The following is a 21,574-nucleotide window of genomic DNA, read 5'->3' as shown; positions in this document are numbered from 1 at the left end:
GAAGTGCGAAAGCCGCCTGCCGCTGTGAGGCAGCTGGCTCGATTGGTTGCGGCTCCGTGGGGAGCGTACAGTCCGGTACCAAGAGCCCACGGCAGCAAACAGGAAGTAGATACTATGGCAATGGACAACAAAGGAAACCAAGCCAATAAAAATATACAAAACGGAAAAGTTATTGAGCTGGTTATTTTAAGCAAGGTGATGTTAATCAAACTTTATTAACACAAACACCTCCACACGATGACAAGCTTGAACGTGTCCCCTTCTCAGTTTAGTATCTTCTTTAGGGCCATTAGATGAAACATACCATCATTAATCACTTCCATACCAGATAAGAGGCTTTAAAACCCAGACAGTGTATTTGGCAGGGTCGGATATGACATTATCACGGACCAATGGTCAGCCACACCAATCCTGCACTCCACCAATCAAACATCTGGCATCTGCGGGTCGTTAGGGAGGGCGACGAATCAAAACCTCCGACTCGGGCCGGGGGAGTCGGCTCGATGCCCAGCGCCTCCTAATCTCACCAATGGGAAAGCGGCGCTCTTGTAATCCAATTATAGGAGCATAAGCGGTGTGTTAGACACCCCCTGTTAATGTAACCGCTAGCCAATATACTCTGACTGGTAATAGCTTGAGTGGGGATACACAGACCATAGCAATAGGCCTATACAGCTGGAGGGGCTGGTTAGCTCTGTATCAGCAGAATTTCCTGTTTTTTGTGCCTCGGCCTTTTGGAGCTGTGGTCCCATTTATAGCAACACAAACCAGGCTGGTGATTACAGCACTGGGAGGGGTGTGTGTGTGTGTGTGTGCTGGATTTGGCTGGGGGGAGGGTAACAAGGTGAATGAATTCGGAATGAACTGAGATTTCCTTCAAAAATCCAAAAGTCCCTTATTTATATGTTTGCATTTAACCTGCGATTGATAGCACTCTCACAGTTGAACTGAACTCCACTGGGAAAATAAGGGGAAATCATTCCATCTTTTAAATCTCGAAAGACTTTAAATCTAGATTAGGACCCATCTCTGCTGCAAAAAAACAAATTTCTTGTCTGTTCCTCGCGGCAATAAATACAAGCCTCTCGTTTTAAATTCCCAATTACTGCCATGGGGGTGTCTGCAACCCACATCCTGTGAGACAGAGAGCCGGAGTGAACGTGAGCACCTTGTATCTGACACCAGGGGAACTTCATCACATCCTCTTTCCTCCCCTTCCGAGAGGCGCCGTCTTGAACATAATGAGATGCTACATCACCACAGCGAGGATGCTCATCACAAATCTTATTACGGGGGGGGGGGGGGAAAAGCCGTTTGCTTCCATTCCGCACGAGCCCCGCTCCTTCCTCGTCTCCGAGCGAGCGAAAAAAGCCCCCCCCCCGTCGAGCCGTACTCTCCAGCCTCCGTAAGTAATGGCGACGGCGTCCAGATCTGACAGTGAGCCGTGTCTGTATATTGTGCTTAATATCATAATAATAATGAGAGCAAATTAGAACAATCAATTTCCGCGGGGCCGGTTGTTGATTGGAGGAGAAGGGGGTAGTGACAGCGGGTGATCCATCATCCTCGGCCAGTCACATTAAGGGGAGCGCTGTGGAGCAGGTGGGCCGGGCCGGCGGCCAACCGCAGCCAATGGGATCTGAGGAGGGGGGGGGGGGGGGAAGGGGGGGTGGAGGGAGGGGGGGGGAGGTTAGACGCAGTGTTCTATAATCAAGGGTTAATTTAGCGTTGGAGTGTGTGTGTGTGGACACAGAGAGGGAAGTTAGAAGAAAGATGAGACATGAAAATGCACAAGACAGTGGAGCTGTCGGATGTTTTAACTTTTTGGTGTTAGGGCATGTGTCTGTGTGTGTGTGTGTGTGTGTGTGGGGGGAGTATATTTGGGAAAGAGTGAGGGAGAAACAAGCAAGACGGAGACAGATGTGGTTGTGGGTGTGTGGGCATGCTCATGCGTGTCTCTGTGTCTTCGGATGCATCAACACGGTTGCCGTCACTGCAAAGTACCTCCCGCGTCCCACAAGGGGGCAGTAAAATCTCCTCATTTTCAAACCCCTCTCAAAAGCTAGCCCTTACTGCGTTCTCACTCACTCCCACACTCAATCTCTTACAAAACAACTCCAGTGGTCATCGTGACCAGCTGGTTCTTTATGAAAGTGTCACATGCCAAACATTACATTACATTTACATTTAGTCATTTAGCATACAGTCTTATCCAGAGTGACTTACAGTAAGTACAGGGACATTCCCCCGAGGCAAGTAGGGTGAAGTGCCTTGCCCAAGGACACAACGTCATTTTATACGGCAGGAATCGAACCAGCAACCTTCTGATTACTAGCCCGATTCCCTAACCGCTCAGCCACCTGACTCCAAACACTTACAACAGACACAGAGACAAACTTGCATCCCCTCTCAATTACCTTGATGTGCATCACTGCTGACCTCACTGTGAGGGCATAGACACACTTAATTGGCAGAGAGTGTCATCTGGTGTGGCCAAATTTGATCGGGTATTTGGTGTCACTCCGGCTGGGTTAATAAAAGAGTGAATTGTCCCTTAGAGAGGACCTTGAACACATGCACACACATGCAATGATCACACACATGCACACGCACACAATGTGAACTACACACACACACACACACACACCCCGTGCGCAAGTCACGCACACACAAACGTACACACCCTTCACACGCACACACACGCGTACATGAAGACAGGCACAAACACATCAATTCAGACACACACGTTCCTCTCAATTCCCCTGTCAACCCTATCCACCAGACAGATCATTTCTCACTGTACTGCCATCACTCAGCACTCAATATCAGCATTCCCTGTTGGGAAGTCTCTTCCAAAGCCACAAACTCCAAGCTAAATTACCAGCCTCGAAAGAAAAGTGAGAAAAAACTTCACACACAAACACACACACGTAATTACACACACAAACACACACACACACACTCAGACGTAATCCTCACAGAATTTCCAGTTCTTATCAGTCAGTTTTGGAGCTTTTGTCTCTAATCATGTTTCTCTTAAACGATTGCATGGGGTGCAGATATTAGATTTCATCAGCGCCCATCCATCACAGCCGCACTTAACACGATCAGTGCCCCCAGTTTGTTCAGCTCAAACAATGGGGGACAGTGGGCTCCTGCCTGGGAAAGAGTAAATGAGGAATTTAAATACTGCACAGGAGAGAGGGGAGAGGATGAGGAGAGGAGGGAGATGAGGGAGGAGAGGAGGGAGGGAGATGAGGGAGGAGAGGAGGGAGATGAGGGAGGAGAGGAGGGAGGGAGATGAGGGAGGAGAGGTAGGGAGTGAGGAAAGGAGGGAGGGGAGAGGGTGAGAAGAGGAGGTAGATGAGGGAGGAGAGGTAGGGAGTGAGGAAAGGAGGGAGGGGAGAGGGTGAGAAGAGAAGGGTGAGGAGAGGAGAGGAGAGGAAGAAAGGGAGAGAATAAGGAGAGGAAGTAGAGGAGGGTAGAGAGTGAGGAGAAGAGGGAGGGAGGGAGGGATAGGCGAGGGTGAGGAGAGGAAGTAGGGATGGGAGAGGGTGAGGAAGGAGGGAGGGAGGGGAGAGGGTGAGTAGAATAGGGAGGGTCTGATTAAAGGGACCAATATAGTCTTTTTAGAAGCAGATGATTTATCATTGGGATGTGCTGGGGATTCTGACAACAAAAAAAAGGGAGACCTTTTTTCGCTTACATCCTTTTTTCCAATCTGTACTCACATTTCTCTAAACACAATTACCACAACATCAGTCTCTCATGGACCATACCATTCACACAATTATATTTTTCCACAGAATATACAGTCAATTAACATGTTTCTAAAATGCTTACATTTGTTTACATACATGTACACAGCATGTTCAAAACCTTAACTATAGTATAAAGCATCTACTTTGGCAACAACAGCAGCTCAAAAATCTGTAAAAAACAAACAAACTGTAAGACACACTCATACACTCAGGGGTGTGGGCAAGACACACACACACACACAAACACACACAAACACACACAAACACACACAAACACAGACGCACACTCAATCAATTCTTCTAAGGCATCAAGGCATTTGTGCGTTGAAATCCCCACCAACCGATCCCCCACACACACCTGCTGTCTGTCCCTCAAGGGGTCTCTCACCAGGGATCACGTTCAAAGGTGAAGCAAGGCTAAGCTAAGGATAAGAAGCGTTGATGGAACTCCGTCAACGAGAAACAGATACAAGCAGGTTCCAGTTGTGTTAGGGGGGGGGGGGAAAAAGACCGGACTCCATCTTGAAGTGTGACATTAGCATGTCTATAAATACACTGGGTTCTTTGCCTGTCTCTTAGCAGCAGGCCTGTGGGCACAGTTTATCTACTGGACTCCAGTGAGCTGCAAGTGAGCTAAGTGGTGACCTGATGTTCATTACTGGACATGAGGTCAGCCCTGTGGCTCACTGGTCCATTCTCTGTGCCTCGCTACACTGTTAGGGTGATTTTATCAGAATACAGCATGTAGCAAACTGCTACACATACAAGTCCTGTCGTGGACCTACTTACTGGTCCAGACTGGAGTAGAACGTCAGATGTCAGAATCAGAATCATATTCTGTCATCTCGGTTTTCACTCAAAACCATGAAGTTGAAGTTTGAACATTTTAAACAGTCATTTAACGTGGCATCATCACATTTTTTATTACGTGATGTCATTCTTCTGAAGTTTCTTTTTGAAATGCCCGTCCAATCCTAAATATGAACTAAAACTGTCACGGTTAATCAAGTGATTTATTAACGTGAGCTCTGCCAGTTGGGTGTCTAATACACTCTGTTGAACCCGTGACGATGGCAAAAGCTTCACACAGGAACGCGGGAGAACAGAAGTACTTTGGACTTCTTACCACCGATAATTATCAACCACCACGATTACGAACGCTAATCCAATTAAGTTACATCTCTGATGTGCTACTCCTTAACCCATGACTGATCCTCCATCACACCAACTCAGCGCAAATCCCGGTAGGCTACACCAGGAGACTGGGGTACAGGGTGACCACCTATGACTTCTCAGAATGTTTTTTCAAGAAAAAGGGCTAAGACATTCTTGGAAACATTCCATGAAGAGGTTAATCTGTGGTAGCTGACAGCGCGTGTTCCTTCCTAAAGGGTGCATTCCTCTGCATGCTCATTGGAGCCCCTGAAACATGTGACTATTATGGACGAAAGTTCTGTCCGTCTCCACAGGAATGGTGGACTAGACGTTTAGGTTCTAGGTGTATAAGTATTAGACAAACGCCTCCAAGTAAAAATGACCAGTACAGAGAGTGGGGTGACTGGGGTTGTCAATGACAGAAAAACACCTGACTCACTCACAGTTTCCGGACTATCTGTCATCTATAGGGAGTCAGGTGGCTGAGCGGTTAGGGAATCGGGTTAGTAATCCGAAGGTTGCCAGTTCGATTCCCGGTCATGCCAACTGACGTTGTGTCCTTGGGCAAGGCACTTCACCCTACTTGCCTCGGGGGAATGTCCCTGTATTTACTGTAAGTCGCTCTGCTAAATGACTAAATGTAAATCTATAAAATATCTGTATCTGGCTCTGTGATAGGTCACCATGTGTATCTGGCTCTGTGATAGGTCACCGCAAGCAGCCAACTTCTCCCCCAGACATCCATCGTGTCACGTCGTCACTTGTGTCATTGTGCCCGGTGTGGGGCTTTGATATTGTTTGTGTTTGTGCATTGAGAAAAAGAGTCACTCATTCACCCACCCCTTCACCCGTCCCTTCCCACCTACAACTCCTCCCCACACACACACACACCCTCCCCATCTCTCACTCCCCCCCACTCCCTCTCACCCCCACCCCCTGCCTGCACCCCTCTCATGAATAGCGGCCTGTGTTGAGGGGGAGGTAATTGATTTTTCACCAAAAAGCAGCATGCTGCCACAGACAGTGTGTGCGATGATGGGAGTCATATGACACAAACCATTTGACCCGGGGCGAGTCGAGGAGGTCATATGACACAAACCATTTGACCCGGGCCTCGTCGAGGAGGCCCCTGGCTGGCAGCGCTACGCTGGGAAACGTGCCCGTGGGGAGGGGCGGTCGAGCCTCATTGGCCAGGCCAGGCAGGGATACTGTACGGGAGAGTACAGTAAAGGGGAGGACAGCGGGGGGGTGAGAGGGAGTGGGGGGTGGGGGGGAGTGAGAGATGGGGGTGAACGAGAAAGACACACACACACCCTCCCCCACCCCCCGCCCCCACACCGGGCACAATGAAAGAAAGGAGAGACATGATTGAGACTACGCTGATGTTGGCTCCCCTTTGAATCTCTCTTTCTCTCTCTCTGTCTCTCTCACTCTCTCTCTCTCTCTTTCTCTGTCTCTCTCTCTGTCTCTCTCTCACACACACACGTCCACGCACACAAAGACAAGCCTCTTTCCCCCTCCATCATTCCCATCATGCGTATTGTTGCAGCATCTCCTCAACCTCCAACATCCTCCTCGTGAACGTCAGTTGGCCATGGACCAAGCCTGGTGGGGCAGCGGGGTCTACCTCATGACCAAGGCCTCTGCAGTACCCATCTCTCTATCTCTGCCTCTCATTCTCTCTCACCACTCTCTCTATCCCTCCTTCTGTGGTTGTTCCAACTAAGGGAGTCAGGTGGCTGAGCGGTGAGGGAAGCGGTCTAGTAATCCGAAGGTTGCCAGTTCGATTCCCGGTCATGCCAACTGACGTTGTGTCCTTGGGCAAGGCACTTCACCCTACTTGCCTTGGGGGAATGTCCCTGTACTTACTGTAAGTCGCTCTGGATAAGAGCGTCTGCTAAAAGACTAATTGTAAATGTAACTGCTCCAGGGTAAAATACCAAAGCTGTGAGAAAATTTATGAAGCCAGTCACAAGACCTCCAACATCATAGTGTTATCAGCCAACACGAAAACAGAAGTTCCCATGGATATTTTGAACGACCTTGATGAGGAGTGTCATTTGGTTTCCTGACCCTAGCTGAAAGTCAGTGTGTCTGTGTGTGGTTAACTAGAACTGAACCTGAGAGGCGGCCGCTCTCTCTCTCTCTTCCCCTCTGCTCCTTCTTCCACTCTCTCTCTCTTTCTTTCGGTCCCTCTCTACCACCGACCGTGAAAGACTCATGCTTTTGTGTGTGCATGTATGTGCCGTATACCATGAACTCAATGAAACCCAAACGCGATACACAACTTTGAAGAACCTGCTTCTGTAAGACCCGGTCAAATCTCAAACCACATCCTCCCACGCTCGTTCCTGTCACATGAAACAGACAGGCTGCTCTCAGAGAACAGGGAAGACGCACGAGACGATTGCGTGTAATAGCCGTGTCTTGCGTAGCCTGTGTGTTTGGAGTCATGTGGACCGTGCGCTGTGTGTCCAGGTCAAGCGTGACGACGCTCGCTGGAGGGACATCCACGTCATGGTCAACGATTTGGGTCTGACTGACAGACTGGCAGGCTTGGTGAGGAGCTGAGGCTTAGACAGCCAAGATTTGTCATGTAAATGTTGTCTTTTTTTACGTAGATTTTTCACAATAAAGTGTCCAGTGTGTGGATATGTCTCAGGGAGGTAAATTAGGGAGGGGTGTCTGGTTTTAGGTCTGAAGTCCATCCAGGGTATGACAAGGTTTGACACAACACCCATTGGAATTTACCTTTATAAGCAGGTAATCAAGTGACTGACTGACTGATTGGATGAATAAACATATGAATGAATTAATGTTTTGATAACGACTTCAATGGAAACAAATCAAAGGGGTGTGCAATTCACAGTACTGTTGAGCAGATTGGTAATTATAGCAAAAGAAGTTATTATATACACTCACATACAAGCCTGCTGAAATGGACCTATAGCCTATTTGCATCTTTGCAGTAGCTTTCACTGTTAAGTGCGACATGGTCGTGATGGTACTGGGGTAGGGGTGTGAGGTATTTTAGAACGTATCCCTTAATTACAGGCATGTATTATATCAGGTGTGCTATGTGAGGATATGCTATGTCATTATGACTGTCTGTTTCATAGAGAATGGATTTTTGAAAGGGAATGTAACAATATTGCTATGTGTCACAGCAATGGCATAGTCTAATATCTTATTTGGAATCATATATTGCGTCCGACTTTTCAGCTCACATTTTTTAATTTCTAGTTTAATTGGGTTGCTCTTTGAAGTTGACGCCAAAACAGCTATTCTACTAGATAATGTGTCTGCTAAATAGGCCCCGACACCGTTTCAGAAGCAAAGTTGATTTAATACACAAGGCTGGCTGGCTGAGCGGGGTTTACCGAATCACGCTGACCGCTGTCATGTGATTGCTGCAGGCCCTCAACTCCGAAGGGGAGGGAGGAGGTCCGACTACCTTGCTACTGGGAGGGGCCGTCACACTTTGGGCCCAGGGGATTGGTAGCTGAAAGTTTCAGACTTATCAATTACGCCCATCATCCTGACACGCCTCCTTTCTCCTCAAAATGAATGTAGTGAGAGATGCCGGTGGTATTAAGACTATTGTAGATTGTAATTCTTCTCTCTCTCTCTCTCTCTCTCTCCGCACGGCATTAACGGGGAGCATATGTTCAGGAATTAGATGGCGGAGGAAGTATTGTTAGCATCCGATGGGAAATTTAGTGGGGTAAGTTTAAATTTTTTAATTCAATCATGATATATTTAGTTACTAAACCTTGGTAATGAAAACGGAATCTTCAGTGGCATGAAAGTTGGCCTACTTATCATTCAGATCTATACCCTTGTCAGATCACATCTTGACCGTGGCAGTCAGCAGCATCACCTGATTCTATGCAGTGGATTACTTAGTTTTTTCTGGTACACAAGCTAAATTATGTACCATATAAATATCATGTAAGAGTGTTAAGTAACAAGACCACTTTTGATGATACCTAAAAAGTGGTATACCGGAGGTATGCTCATAGAGTAACTGTTACCTACTATGATAAGGTGAAGCATGAACTTTGAATCGTCATGTTAGCAGTCATGTTCTAGTTGAGAACATAAATAAAAACAATTGTCTCAATGGTTGGTTTCTGAAGATGCAGAAGTCCACACATCCTAATTCATAGATGGTTCCAGTTGCCTAACAATCCAGTTGTAGGACAGGCCTACAGGAGCCAACATATGTTGGTTCTATTCTGGTGAGGGCAGTGTGGATGTGCTCCAATACAACCAAGTGTCCTGCATTAATAGCTCATCCAGTGCCTTCAATTCTGAAAGGAATGCATCACACAACCTAGCTAGCACTGCAGCTTAACACGGCTAGAGGGTAACTCCCCATATCTCAGAACTGAAAAGTGAAATGGCTCATTAAAATGTCTCTTTGTGTTTCATGACTAAGATCAATAGCTTGCCAAACGTCAACAGAGGTAAGGGTGGTTGGTGAACTGAACTGACCTCTTTTCTGATGTTACAGGGCTGCATTGTCCTCTAGAAAGCTATTCTTCCATGTCGCTGTCTCTTGCCGAGCATTTCTAAACTAAGTTAGTTTTCCTCCGTGGCTGGGACTGTGCTCTCGTTGTCTGCGGACCTCCTTCAAAACAAGTCGAATTGACAATGCCCTAAAGTGTGGACATGGAAGACCTTAAATATAGTACGCCTTCGGGGTAGTCTATGCTTCTTTAGAATAAGACAAGGGTTGTTTGGCCATGGATATCGATTTGTTGTTGCGTGTCAAACATGTTTAAGCTTGAAACTTTCGAATGATTTATTTAGCCAGTTTCGTTACTCAACTTACAAAGATGGTCCAAAACTATCCGCAGGGACAAGACTGTAGGGTTAGTTTTTTTTATATATATTTTTTTTTTCTTCTTCCAGGATTTTTGTCCTCTGTGGTATTCTTGTTGACTGTGTAGGAATCTTACTTGTGGCTGTAGCCTAGCTACTGTAAGCCCAGTGCCACAACAGAGTCCCGGTTTAGCTGCACTTTAGTTAAGCTAAGTGCTGAAATTCAGCCTGTACGTTGACATAGTTTAAAACACTGTGGAATTCCCAGAATTCTGAATTCCCATGTGTTTATTTCTCACATTGTTAGGGTTGCAACCTTGTCAACCTGGTCTTGTAGGTGATACCTCTTGTTTTCTCATCGCTACCATAAAACAGATATTGGTCATCAAGTCAAATGAGCGAGTTGTTACTGGTCTTTCCAGATGCACATGTTGCACACACTTGAATTTGAGGAAATAGTTCAGTGAAGGAAATGTGTTTGGCAGACCCAGGCAGTAGCTGAGCACCCTCCAGCAGACTGGGTTGGACCGATTTCCCCCAGGAATGGTAACCGATGGTAACCAGCAGATCTGGACCGCTTCCAGAAACTATTCAGTCATGTTCTGCTCCAGTCATATGCTGCTGTGGACTGGGGCCAGTCAAGTGAAGAACACGGCTCTCTCCAACTATCTGATACCTGCTTCTGTCGTCTTGAACACCTTACATGGGAAATGAATCACTAATCACCCAAAACGTGGTAATATGGCAGTGGAGTGATGCAGAGGTATGGCAGGTCAAGAGTTGACTCTTTCAAGTCACAAATGCACATACAATGTTAGTACATTATAATATACAGTTGGTGAGAAGCTGTTTTTTTTATTTAGAAGGTCTTTTTACAACTTTTAGTTTTTTGTCTGTATTTTACAATGACTACTTTATAGTCTTTCAGCCATGCGTAGTTCACCAGCCACATTAACAGAGATTTAGGTCAAGTTCCTACATAAAGCTCTTATGTCGATCACAGAAAACCGCTTACACTGCCAAGGTCATAACTGAACCTTATGGGCGACGCCTAACTATTGTTGTTTTTGTGTTACAGCCAGTAAAATTACTTTACTGTAAGTCGCTCTGGATAAGAGCGTCTGCTAAATGACTAAATGTAAAAGTAAACATTTATTCATAATTCATATGCTCTATTATATGAAGGAGTTATCTTTTACTAGACTTGCTTGACATGCCAAATCTGTATCTGTCAGTGTAAAAAATGAGGCCAAAGGTATCCACCGACTGAAAACAATTCTCCCAAATCTTCCCACAACCTCTCGTTCCCAGCCAAACTGTCCTCAATGTGAACCTCCTCTGATCTGCTGCTCTTCTACCCTCAGCAGCATCTCACCAAGTCGCTGCTGGCGGTGGCGTTCCTTGCCTCGTTCGGCGGCTCCATGCTCTACGGCTACAACCTGGCAGTAGTCAACTCCCCAGCGGAGGTAGGAGACCCCAGATGCCCACACGCACATCTCACACTTAACTGGCTAGGGTTGGAAACACAGCCAACCTTCCACGTGAAAGGCCATGCAGGAATATGTCCGAAGAACGTCCAAACATTTCTGTCGGGAGATGTAAGGGTCTGACTGGAGTCCCAAACATGGTTTCTAGACTACGTTGTTCCTTCATAGACAGCGATATATGACCCCCCCCCCCCCAAACACACACACACACCCTCCCCCCTCACCTACATTGCCGTGACACACGGTAGGTCTAGGTGTCTTGGAGAACACATCATGGATCTTGCTATGGGGTGGATTTGCCATGACGTGGGCTGTGAACCAGGTGACTTTGGACATGGTTAGTCTCACATGAGACCGTAGCAATGCTCCTGAGCAGGACTGGTGCCAATGCTTAGATGTCTGCTATCATACAGTAGTACTCTTCTGGGACCGCTAGAGATTTGGATAATAGCGTGTGCTCAAGGAATCATTTACAGTGGCCAGGTCAAGAACTGCCCCACGCAAGTTTTATCATTGTCTTGTTTTGTACTGAATCTCTTCTGAAAAACATGTCAAATGCTTACAGTTTCCATGACGCATGCTACAGTAGCTTGTTTGAGTTTTTGTACATAGCCAGTCATTCAGGATGTCTGAAAACAATCAGAAACACACAAGCAAGTCGGCCATCTCTGTCTGTTAGGTGGCCAGTGGCCATGGATCAGTAGTCACAGCTAGTCAGACAGGATTTAAAAATGTAATTCAATTCAGAGTCAGACATCAGCTATTTGATCTTAATAAGGTTAGACTCATAATGAAGGTAAAAGTTAAGTTTAGTCCCAGAAGAAGTGAGGATTAGTGGCTATGGCAACCATGTATCGGTTGAGCTAGAACACGCTGTGTTTCCCCCACTTTAGATGCATGGCCGGATCGGCCAGTCATTACCGGTGACCTTTCAACCTGCCCAAGGGAGTCACGAGAGCGCAGCCCCAGGAAGCACATTTGAAGTCTACAGTTGTGTGAGAACAGTGAGAGATAATTGATGACAGCAACACATTAGTGTTGTCCTGCCCGTAAATGCATTACCAGGGAAGTGGTGTGTGTTGCCAGAGGAGCAAGCCTTAGAATCCAATTGTTGGCCCGTGACTTGAAAATACCAGAGGGAGGAGGAGTGGGCGAGGAACGGCGGGAGAGAGAGAGGGCAAGAGAGTCACATGCAATTTCTCAAACGCTGTTTTTTTTTTTTTTGCAAATTCTCATACACGCCATTTATGTTTTCTCAACTCATAGGTTACTTGGTACGTTTATGACTCAGTACAGGGGGTATGGGTTGAACGCTTTTGCAAAAGCATCCTTTTTCGTCCACCTATAGACTACAATAGAGGGTCCTCTGAAGTCATGCCTTAAATTGACCTCCTCAGGGTAAGAACCCCATGTGAAATACAACCACCTCACGACAAATGTCTTTCACGCACTTTTTCACCTTAGCACGGCACAATGAGAAATCCCTCACAACCTAATTGCCAGGACTGTCATGTACACTGAAGCTGCGGATTAGCTGTCCGTCACAAATTTCAGCTGTAATTGGTTAAGTTAGTTAAGTGGCACTATTTATGTTCCTACACAATGGGATCTTTGGGGGTTCAAAGGTTGTCCTAACATGACCACATGCTCGTCATAATCAACATTCAAAAGATAAAAAAACCTCGCACGATTTTTTAACCCACGCCGACATTAAGCCAACGCACTGGTCAAAACCTTCCACCCTGGAGCAGTCAGTGACGGTAGCGGCCCCTGTTTGCCTCTCCCTCTCCCTCAGTACATCAAGGCCTTCTACAACGAGACCAGGATCTCTCGCAACGGGACGGCTCTGGACGAGGAGACCCTCACCCTCATGTACTCTCTCACCGTGTCTGTGTTTGCCATAGGGGGGATGCTGGGCTCCCTGCTGGTGGGCATGCTCGTCACCAAATACGGGAGGTACGCCGTGCGGGAGACCGAGAGAGAGTGTGTGTGTGTGTGTGTGGACATTAAGTCTATAGTGAGTATAGTATGTGAGCTCTGACACAGTGGTGTGTGTGTGTGTGTGTGGACATTAAGTCTATAGTGAGTATAGTATGTGAGCTCTGACACAGTGGTGTGTGTGTGTGTGTGTGTGTGTGTGTGTCCGCAGGAAAGGGACTCTGGTGCGGTCCACGATGCTGGTGTTCCTCGCTTCAGCTCTGATGGGCTTCAGTAAGATCTGCGGGTCTCCAGAGATGATCATCATCGGACGCCTAATCACAGGGATACACTCAGGTACGCCACAGACCATCCTAACCCTAACCCTAGTCCTAGCTTTAGTCTTAATACTTGCCCTAGCTCTAGTCCTAGTCCTTGCCATAGCTCAAATCATAGCTCCTAGTCCTAACCCTTGCCCTAGTTCTATCCTTAATCCGCCAGGCTCATTTGATACGATAACGTGTTTGCAACGCCCTAGAAACCAGGCAAAAGAGAACATATAGATCAACCGAACGGCTCTCTCATCCCTCCAGCCCATGTCTAACATGTTCCTCTGTGTGTCCTGTGATCCTCCTCTGCGGCGTCCTGAACCCCGCTGCAGGCATCTCTCTGAGTGTGGTGCCCATGTACCTGGGGGAGATCGCTCCCAAGAACCTGAGGGGCTTCCTGGGCCTCGTGCCCAGCATCTTCATCTGCATCGGGGTGTTCATCGCTCAGGTCCTGGGCCTGCATGAAGTGCTGGGAAGGGTAGGTGTGGCTGGGGGACGGGTGGGGTGGGTGGGGTGGGTGGGGTTGGTGGGGTTGGTTGGTTGGGTGGGTGCGTGGTTGGGGTGGGTGGGTGGCTGGTGGACGTGTGGGGTGGTTGGGTTGGGTGGGTGGGTGGGTGGGTGGGTGGGGTGGGTGGGTGGGGTGGGTGGGTGGCTGGGGGACGGGTGGGGTGGGAGGGTGGGTGGGTGGGTGGGTGGGTGGGTGGGGTGGGTGGATGGATGGATTGATGGACAGACTAATGGATGGATGGAAGGATGCTTTTTGGTCCTTGTGGTTGGCTGGCTGGCCGACAGTCTATATGACAGGCTGTTTTTTTGCATTATTACAGTTGTGGCGTTGTGGACAGGCAGATCGATTTCCATAAGTATACATATTTAATATATCATAAATTATAATGATAATTTAGCTTATCAAGAGCTTTAAGCTCCACTAATAATCGGTCTCAAGATGGTAGCTTAATGGAGTAATGTCATCAAAACAAAGCCAACATTATGAGCACATGGTAGTTCTTTCTCCTCCCCAGTCTGTGCTGGAAGACTCCCTCTCAGCCATGACTTTACTTAGATCTCATACGATGGGATGGGCAAAAACAACATGGAGCTACTTCAGTCAATCTGCTCCTTAGGCTCGTCCAGTTCTGTGAGGATCTACCAAATAGGAGAGAAAAAAAGAGTGAAACACGGGCCGGCCTTTGTGAAACCCCCCGACCTTACTTTGACCCTGTGCTGTTTTGACCTTTGTCCTTCCTTCCAGGAAGAACACTGGCCTCTCCTCCTGTCCTTACTGGTGGTACCTATTACCGTCCAGCTGATGCTGTTGCCATGGTTCCCTGAGAGCCCTCGCTATCTGCTCATGGAGAAACACAACGTCCACGCCACTGTCACAGGTGAGACACCTATAATGGCAGCTTTCCCCTTCTGACTTTGATTGGTTGTTGGATCAGGTGACTCGTATTTCCTTAGATAACTCTGAACTAAAGGGTTAGGGTTGTATGAGAGGTCTATGGGCCAGATTCAAAGTCATTCATAAAAGATAATCTGAGACAACCAGTGAGAGGGCTGGCATCTGTATTATCATAGCAGCTTTTGGAAATGATGGTATTGTGGATAGTGATGACGATGACAATGATGGTGGTGATAAAGATGAATGCATTAAAGTAGTAATCCCTAAAAGGGTCTGACTCACTTTTCTGCTCTCTTTGTTTCTGTCTCTCTTTTTCTCTCGGTTTCTCGTTCTCCCCTCCCTCCTTCTCGCTCCCCTCTCCGACTCCCTCTCTCTCTCCCCCTCTCTCTCTCCCCCTCCCTCCCCCTCCAACTCTCTCCCTCCATCCCTCCCCCCATCCCTCCCACTCTCTCCCTCCCCCTTCTCCTTCTCCCTCTCCCCCTCCCCCTCTCTCTCTCCCTCCATCCCTCCCCCTCTCCCCCTCTCTCCCTCCATCCCTCCCCCTCTCCCCCTCTCCCCCTCTCCCCCTCTCCCCCTCTCCCCCTCCCCCTCCCACTCTCTCCCTCCCCCCCTCTCCCCCTCTCCCCCTCCCCCCCTCCCTCAGCTCTGAAGTGGTACCGTGCCAGGTGTAACATCCAGGCAGAGATCGAGGAGATGCAGGAGGAGCAGCGCTCGCTGTCCTCCATCCAGACGGTGTCTGTGATTGGTCTGTTGAAGGACCGCAGCGTTCGCTGGCAGGTCATCACCATCGTGGTCATCAACATCGGCATGCAGCTGTCTGGCATCGACGCGGTGGGTCTTTATATGTGTGTGTGTGTGTGTGTAAGGGAGTGTGTACGGCCTGGTATGCATCCATCTCCACATGTTAACAGCTGTGCTCTAAACCCGCCCCCTCCACACACACTCCCTCCTTCACACACACACACACACACACACGCGCGCGCGCGCACACACACACACACACCATATATCAGTAGGGGTGGTAGGGAGTCAGGTGGCTGAGCGGTTAGGGAAGCAGGCTAGCAATCTGAAGGTTCCCCGTTTGATTCCCGGCCGTGCCAAATGACATTGTGTCCTTGGGCAAGGCACTTCACCCTACTTGCCTCAGGGGAATGTCCCTGTACTTACTGCAAGTCGCTCTGGATAAGAGCGTCTGCTAAATAACTAAATGTAATGTAATGTCTAAATGTAAATGTAATGTAAATGTAATATCACAATCTCACTTTAAAACTGCTGAAAGAGCTGAGTGACTGAGCAGGACACACACACACAAACAAACATAGACACAGCATAGCATGTTCTCCCCCAATTTTACTTAATTTGAGTCTATGGCGGTGTATATTGACACCCTACATCAGTGGTTCTCAAGCCTGGTCCTCAGGTACCTACCCACCTGATTCAAATGAATGGGTCGTTATCTAGCAAGGCAGAAGCCTAGTAACGACTATTCATTTGAATCAGGTGTGTTGGAACAGGGAAACATCTAAAACATGCAGGACAGGGGGTCACTGAGGACCAGAGTTGAGAACCACTGGCCTCCATGGTCTCCCCCCCCCCCACACACACACACACACCATACATCATCAAGTGGTGGTCCTAAGACCGTATGTAGCTCACACGCTGGTTGACACCATTTCCCAGCATGAACGCTCGATGCTGTCTTTGCACTGTTGCAGCTGTTCCAAAGCATGGAACCAACCGGAACCGTGCAGCCCTGACATAAGAGGAACCCCTCTCATGTTCTGCCCCCTTTCAACCAGAGAAGCTCTCTCTCCAGGTCTGCCTTCTACTGGTGGGAACTCAGCTTGTGTGTCCGCGATAGTAGAGTGGCTGTAGAAGTACATCCGTATTTACCGATTCAAATGTATTCAAATCCTGTTCCTGCAGACATTGTTAACGTAGTGAAGCGAGATAGATGAGAACATGCAAATGAATCTCTCTCAGGGAGTACTATAATGTTGTCAAGTGGGAACATAACATTGATTAAACGAGTCAGACGTGTAAATGACGGTGGTTTTGGACGATAATCATCATGATTATGATGGATCACCGTTGATCATCAGTGCACATGTTCTAAATGACCTTTGGTGATGAATTGGTCTGGAAATGGACTGAATTATACATTTCCACTTGGTTACCCTGAGCACAGCTCACTGTGGCCACTTCAAGCCCTGTGGCCCTCCTGTTGTGTTTAAAGAACTACATTTCCCTGCTGCAGATCTGGTTCTATACCAACGCCATCTTTGAGAACGCGGGGATCCCGAGACCTCAGATCCAGTATACAACAGTGGGAACCGGAGCCATAGAAGTTCTCTCTGGACTGGTCGGGGTGAGTTACATCCGAGTCCCTGCTCACACACCCTGTGTGTGAGAAGGACAGCAGAACATGTCAGACATTCAGGGGTCAGAGTTGACAGGATACGTCCCTATTTTCTCTCCAACACTTGAAGTGCAATTGATTCCAGCAGTCTGACATTGATTACATGTAAATGTCTGATCTCTGTACACAACATGAACTCAGAGTCTGATCAATGATCAGCGACTCATCTGTTCAGAGAATTGTTGAATATTGACTAACTGACGTATGCATAACGTATATTTACGATTCAATGGACGATGCAACGCGTGCTGAAGTTCGTCTCGTGCCCCTCCCCTAGTGTTTCACCATCGAAAGAGTGGGCAGGAGACCCCTGATGATTGGTGGGTTCAGCTTCATGTCCATCTGCTGTGCTGGGATCACCGTCTCTCTGCTGTTACAGGTAGGGTTGAGCGTTCTGTTGTACACTTCGGGACTCTTGCTAGTGACATCACACATAGACAACACAAGGCTGTGATGATAATGTTAAGGGTGTGCTGTGCGTGTGTGTGTGTGCGTGTGTGTGTAGTATCAAAACCAGTCCATTGTTTAATCATTTGCTTGTCCTTTCACAGGCCCAAGTGGAGTTCATGCGTTATGTCAGTGTTGGCTGTGTGGTGGGAATCATCGCTGGGTTCTGTATTGGGCCAGGTAGTAAATGTTCCAAATTGACTCTTTTTCCCCCAGTACTCTGTGTTGACAAGGTTTGACTAACTTTCCTTTGACAAGCACTTCAAAACAGCGCAGTGACAAATGTTCACCTATTCCACACTAACCCAATTTAGCCCGTTCACGTCATAATCCTCACACAAGGAAACACTGCTCTCTAGTGGTGGAGAATAACAATGACATGTCCAACTCCCGTTGACGTTTCTACACTGAAGAAACATTGTCTTTCATTAGTCCTGGAAATTAGGATATAACTACCACCACAGGATACGAGAAAATCCATTCTCACGCGCGGTTATTTGCGGTTGTCTGTGGAGTGAGTGAACAAAATTAAAAGCAACAGTTAGTTTACAACGTCAGGCACCGTGTTGAGCGGCAGTAAGAATGATGAATAGCCTTATGCGCGGTTTACATAATGTCATTCGTCAAACCCTGCGAAAATCTATACGTCGAAACTCAGACGCGGATCTAGGTTGCCGCAATTAGCTTCGTTAATGGCTCATTCTTCATAAGCTGGTGATGATGAATACGGCTTTCTTAGACAAAAGCCCTCGCATCAACAACACTCTGCCTCATGCACAGGCTAGTATAGGTCTTGACAAATTGCAAGTTATTGGTCCGACAATATAAAAACTTCCTGCGCGCGCAGTTATCATGCATGCGAAAATAATGAAGTGTTTAGTTGGCAAGGCATGCTCATAATTAGACGCTTATTATGCTCATTTAAATGTGTGAGCCAATGAAAATGTCCATAAATTATACTGAATGTATTGGAACTAGTGGTCCAAACAAAACAAACAGTCCAGCGGGTTTCTATATCTGTGGCTTTTGCAGCGTTTAAAACGTTATACTACCTTCATGTGACCGCATAAACAGTGGCATGTGATGTGAGTCTATTTTGGCTCAAACCTTATGTTTGGTTAGCCTATGATTCTGAATCCTCATGCACTACATTGATAACGTGAATGGATCATTTCTTTCAGCCAGAGAAGACTGTCCTGACAAATACATTATTATATTTATATTTATTTGGGAGTATTGGAATCGTATCGCAATCAATTAGCATTATCCTCTTAGGTTAATCATATCAAACAAAATACAAGCCTGTACTCGCTTGACTTCATTATGTTTCCTATATCGATTAGGCTCGAAAGTTTTAGGATTGAGGTTTTAAGTTTGTCTGTGTGTGTGTGTGAGAGAGAGCATTTACATGCTTGTTGTGTGTCTGCTTGTCTTGCTCAAACGTGCACCAACATTGTATGAATGACAAACTGCATGTGTGTGCCTTGATTGTTCCGTGTACGTGTCAGTGGTCGTAAGCAGTGTGTGTGTGTGTGTGTAGTGACCGTGTGTGTGTAGAGACCGTGTGTGTGTGTGTGTGTGTGTGTAGTGACCGTGTGTGTGTGTGTGTGTGTAGTGACCGTGTGTGTGTGTGTAGTGACCGTGTGTGTGTGTGTGTAGTGACCGTGTGTGTGTGTGTAGTGACCGTGTGTGTCCTCCACCCTGTGTCTAGCCGGCGTTCCCTTCCTGATGACCGCAGAGCTGTTCACACAGTCTCACAGACCGGCCGCCTACACCGTGGCAGGACTGCTCAACTGGCTGTCTAACTTCACCGTGGGCTTCGTGTTCCCCTTCCTCCAGGTGAGACTGCCTCTTCTACCTCTTCTACCTCCCTCCCCCCCCACACACACACCTGTGGCCCTGTGACTGTGGATGCTTATGTTCTGCTGAATAACCCCTCCCAACTTTGCCACCGTAACATGGAGTAAGATGGAGTCAGATGGCTGAGCGGTTAGGGAATCGGGCTAGTAATCTGAAGGTTGCCAGTTCAATTCCCGGCCGTGCCAAATGACGTTGTGTCCTTGGGCAAGGCACTTCACCCTACTTGCCTCGGGGGAATGTCCCTGTACTTACTGTAAGTCGCTCTGGATAAGAGCGTCTGCTAAATGACTAAATGTAAATGTAACATCAGGATCTTCACCTGATTCTCCACAAAAACCAGGAGTCCCCCCCTTATAACTTCATTCATTTACATTTAGTCATTTATCAGACGCTCTTATCCAGAGCGACTTATTAAGCGACATTCCCAAAACTTCAGAGCCACAGCCCAACTCTTCCACCAATGAGATCTCCACGTTTCTTCCCCCCCCCCCCCCCTCCTCGCACCCCAGATGTCCGCAGGGTCCTACTGCTACCTGGTGTTCTGTGGTATCTGCCTGGTGGTGGCGGCCTACGTTTACCTGATCATCCCCGAGACCAAGAACAAGACCTTTGTGGAGATCAGTCAGATGTTCGCCCCCAGGAACGGCGTGGGGCGGGACGAGATGGCCGACCTGGACCACGGGAACCGCCTCAAGCTCACCAAGATGAACGGCTACGGGGCCCTGGAGAACGAAGACAGAGTGGTCTGACCGGTCTGAACGGAGGAGTGGAGAGAGGGATGGAGGGAGGTAGGACGAGGGGTCGGGCGGTCGGTGTTGAGGACGGTGGGAGGAGTAGATGGAGAGCTAGAGGGATGGCGGTAGAGGAACGAATGGGATGTATGAACGGTAGGATATGGGTAGGGAAATCCCACCCTCATCTCTCCTACTTTTGAGTGCGCTGATGGGAACGTCATAGGACTAGGGGAAAGCGACGTGGTGGAATTGGTGCCCACCAGAAATACGCGTTTACTTTCCTAGCTTATGTCCATCGTGCTTGGTTCTTGGACGCAGATGTAGCGATGTCCTTGAAGAGGGGAAAGGAAACGCAAAACACTTAGCAGTAGCAGATCTTGAAATATATTTTATTTTCCCCAGCTCAGACTTTCTTCTGTTTCCAGGAAACCAGTTCCAGAAGGTTCACAGTCAACAGGTTACTGGTAATGACATTTTACAGATGAAAAATGGATAAAAGGTTCACAAGGTTCATAATCCACGACACTGTAGGGTCATATTGCACATTACGTCCGTGTGCAGGTCTGTACAGAGTATCACTGACGTTTACACTGCCTGTGTTGTGTGTTGTGTGTGTATGGGACTGTGTGTGTCTTTATGCAAGCTTAATCGGTGGTATGATAATCGGTTAGACGCAGGCTGAGCGGAGAAGAATGTCAGTGCTGCCTTTGAACGCTGCTTCTAAGAACTCTGTTGCTAACTGTTGGTGACCTTTTTCTTCTTATGAACGCATCTCATGATCCATGTGTGACGTTTTCAGCACAGTCATGCTTGATACCTTCACTACCTTGTACAGTACTATGTATTTATTTATTCATAAAACAAAGTCTTTCCATCCGATATCTCACACGTGACGTTTACTTCCTGGAGACTGGTCTTAAACAGGAAGTGACATCCAAGGTGGCGTGTCATCACATGAACAGTAAAGCTACTGTTGTGTTTACCTCTCATGGAGCAACCAAAGACTTGGGCTTAGTTGTGTATTTTGTAACACAACATGAAGTTGCTCTAAAAGATGTAACGTGGGTTTTGAGTACAATATTTGTGCCTCTCTCTTGACACGAGAGCTTGTTACCATGGCTACTGTAGTAGTCATTCTATCTCTCAAGATGGGACAATTTACCTGTTGAAACAATATGTACATTTAAGGGTGTCAAAGGATATCCTTCATGCCAGAACTGGGTCAAATAGTATTTG

The 21,574-nt window shown here is 47.5% G+C and overlaps 1 protein-coding gene across 1 annotated transcript; it reads left to right on the top strand.

Annotated features, from left to right (window-relative positions):
* The first annotated feature begins 8,595 nt into the window (after positions 1-8,595).
* Positions 8,596-20,353, top strand: slc2a15b (solute carrier family 2 member 15b). The gene is made up of 12 exons (XM_067259855.1): positions 8,596-8,640; positions 11,108-11,209; positions 13,026-13,186; positions 13,380-13,504; positions 13,809-13,954; positions 14,729-14,861; positions 15,522-15,709; positions 17,136-17,246; positions 17,575-17,676; positions 17,849-17,924; positions 19,456-19,583; positions 20,114-20,353. Exons 1-12 carry the CDS (start codon positions 8,596-8,598, stop codon positions 20,351-20,353), a joined length of 1,557 nt encoding a protein of 518 aa, XP_067115956.1.
* Positions 20,354-21,574: the final 1,221 nt, after the last annotated feature.

Source organism: Osmerus mordax, chromosome 21, assembly GCF_038355195.1.
Source record: "Osmerus mordax isolate fOsmMor3 chromosome 21, fOsmMor3.pri, whole genome shotgun sequence".
NCBI lineage: Eukaryota > Metazoa > Chordata > Actinopteri > Osmeriformes > Osmeridae > Osmerus > Osmerus mordax.
The sequence above is the reverse complement of the archived record's forward strand: the minus strand, read 5'-3'. Positions and strand labels throughout refer to the sequence as shown.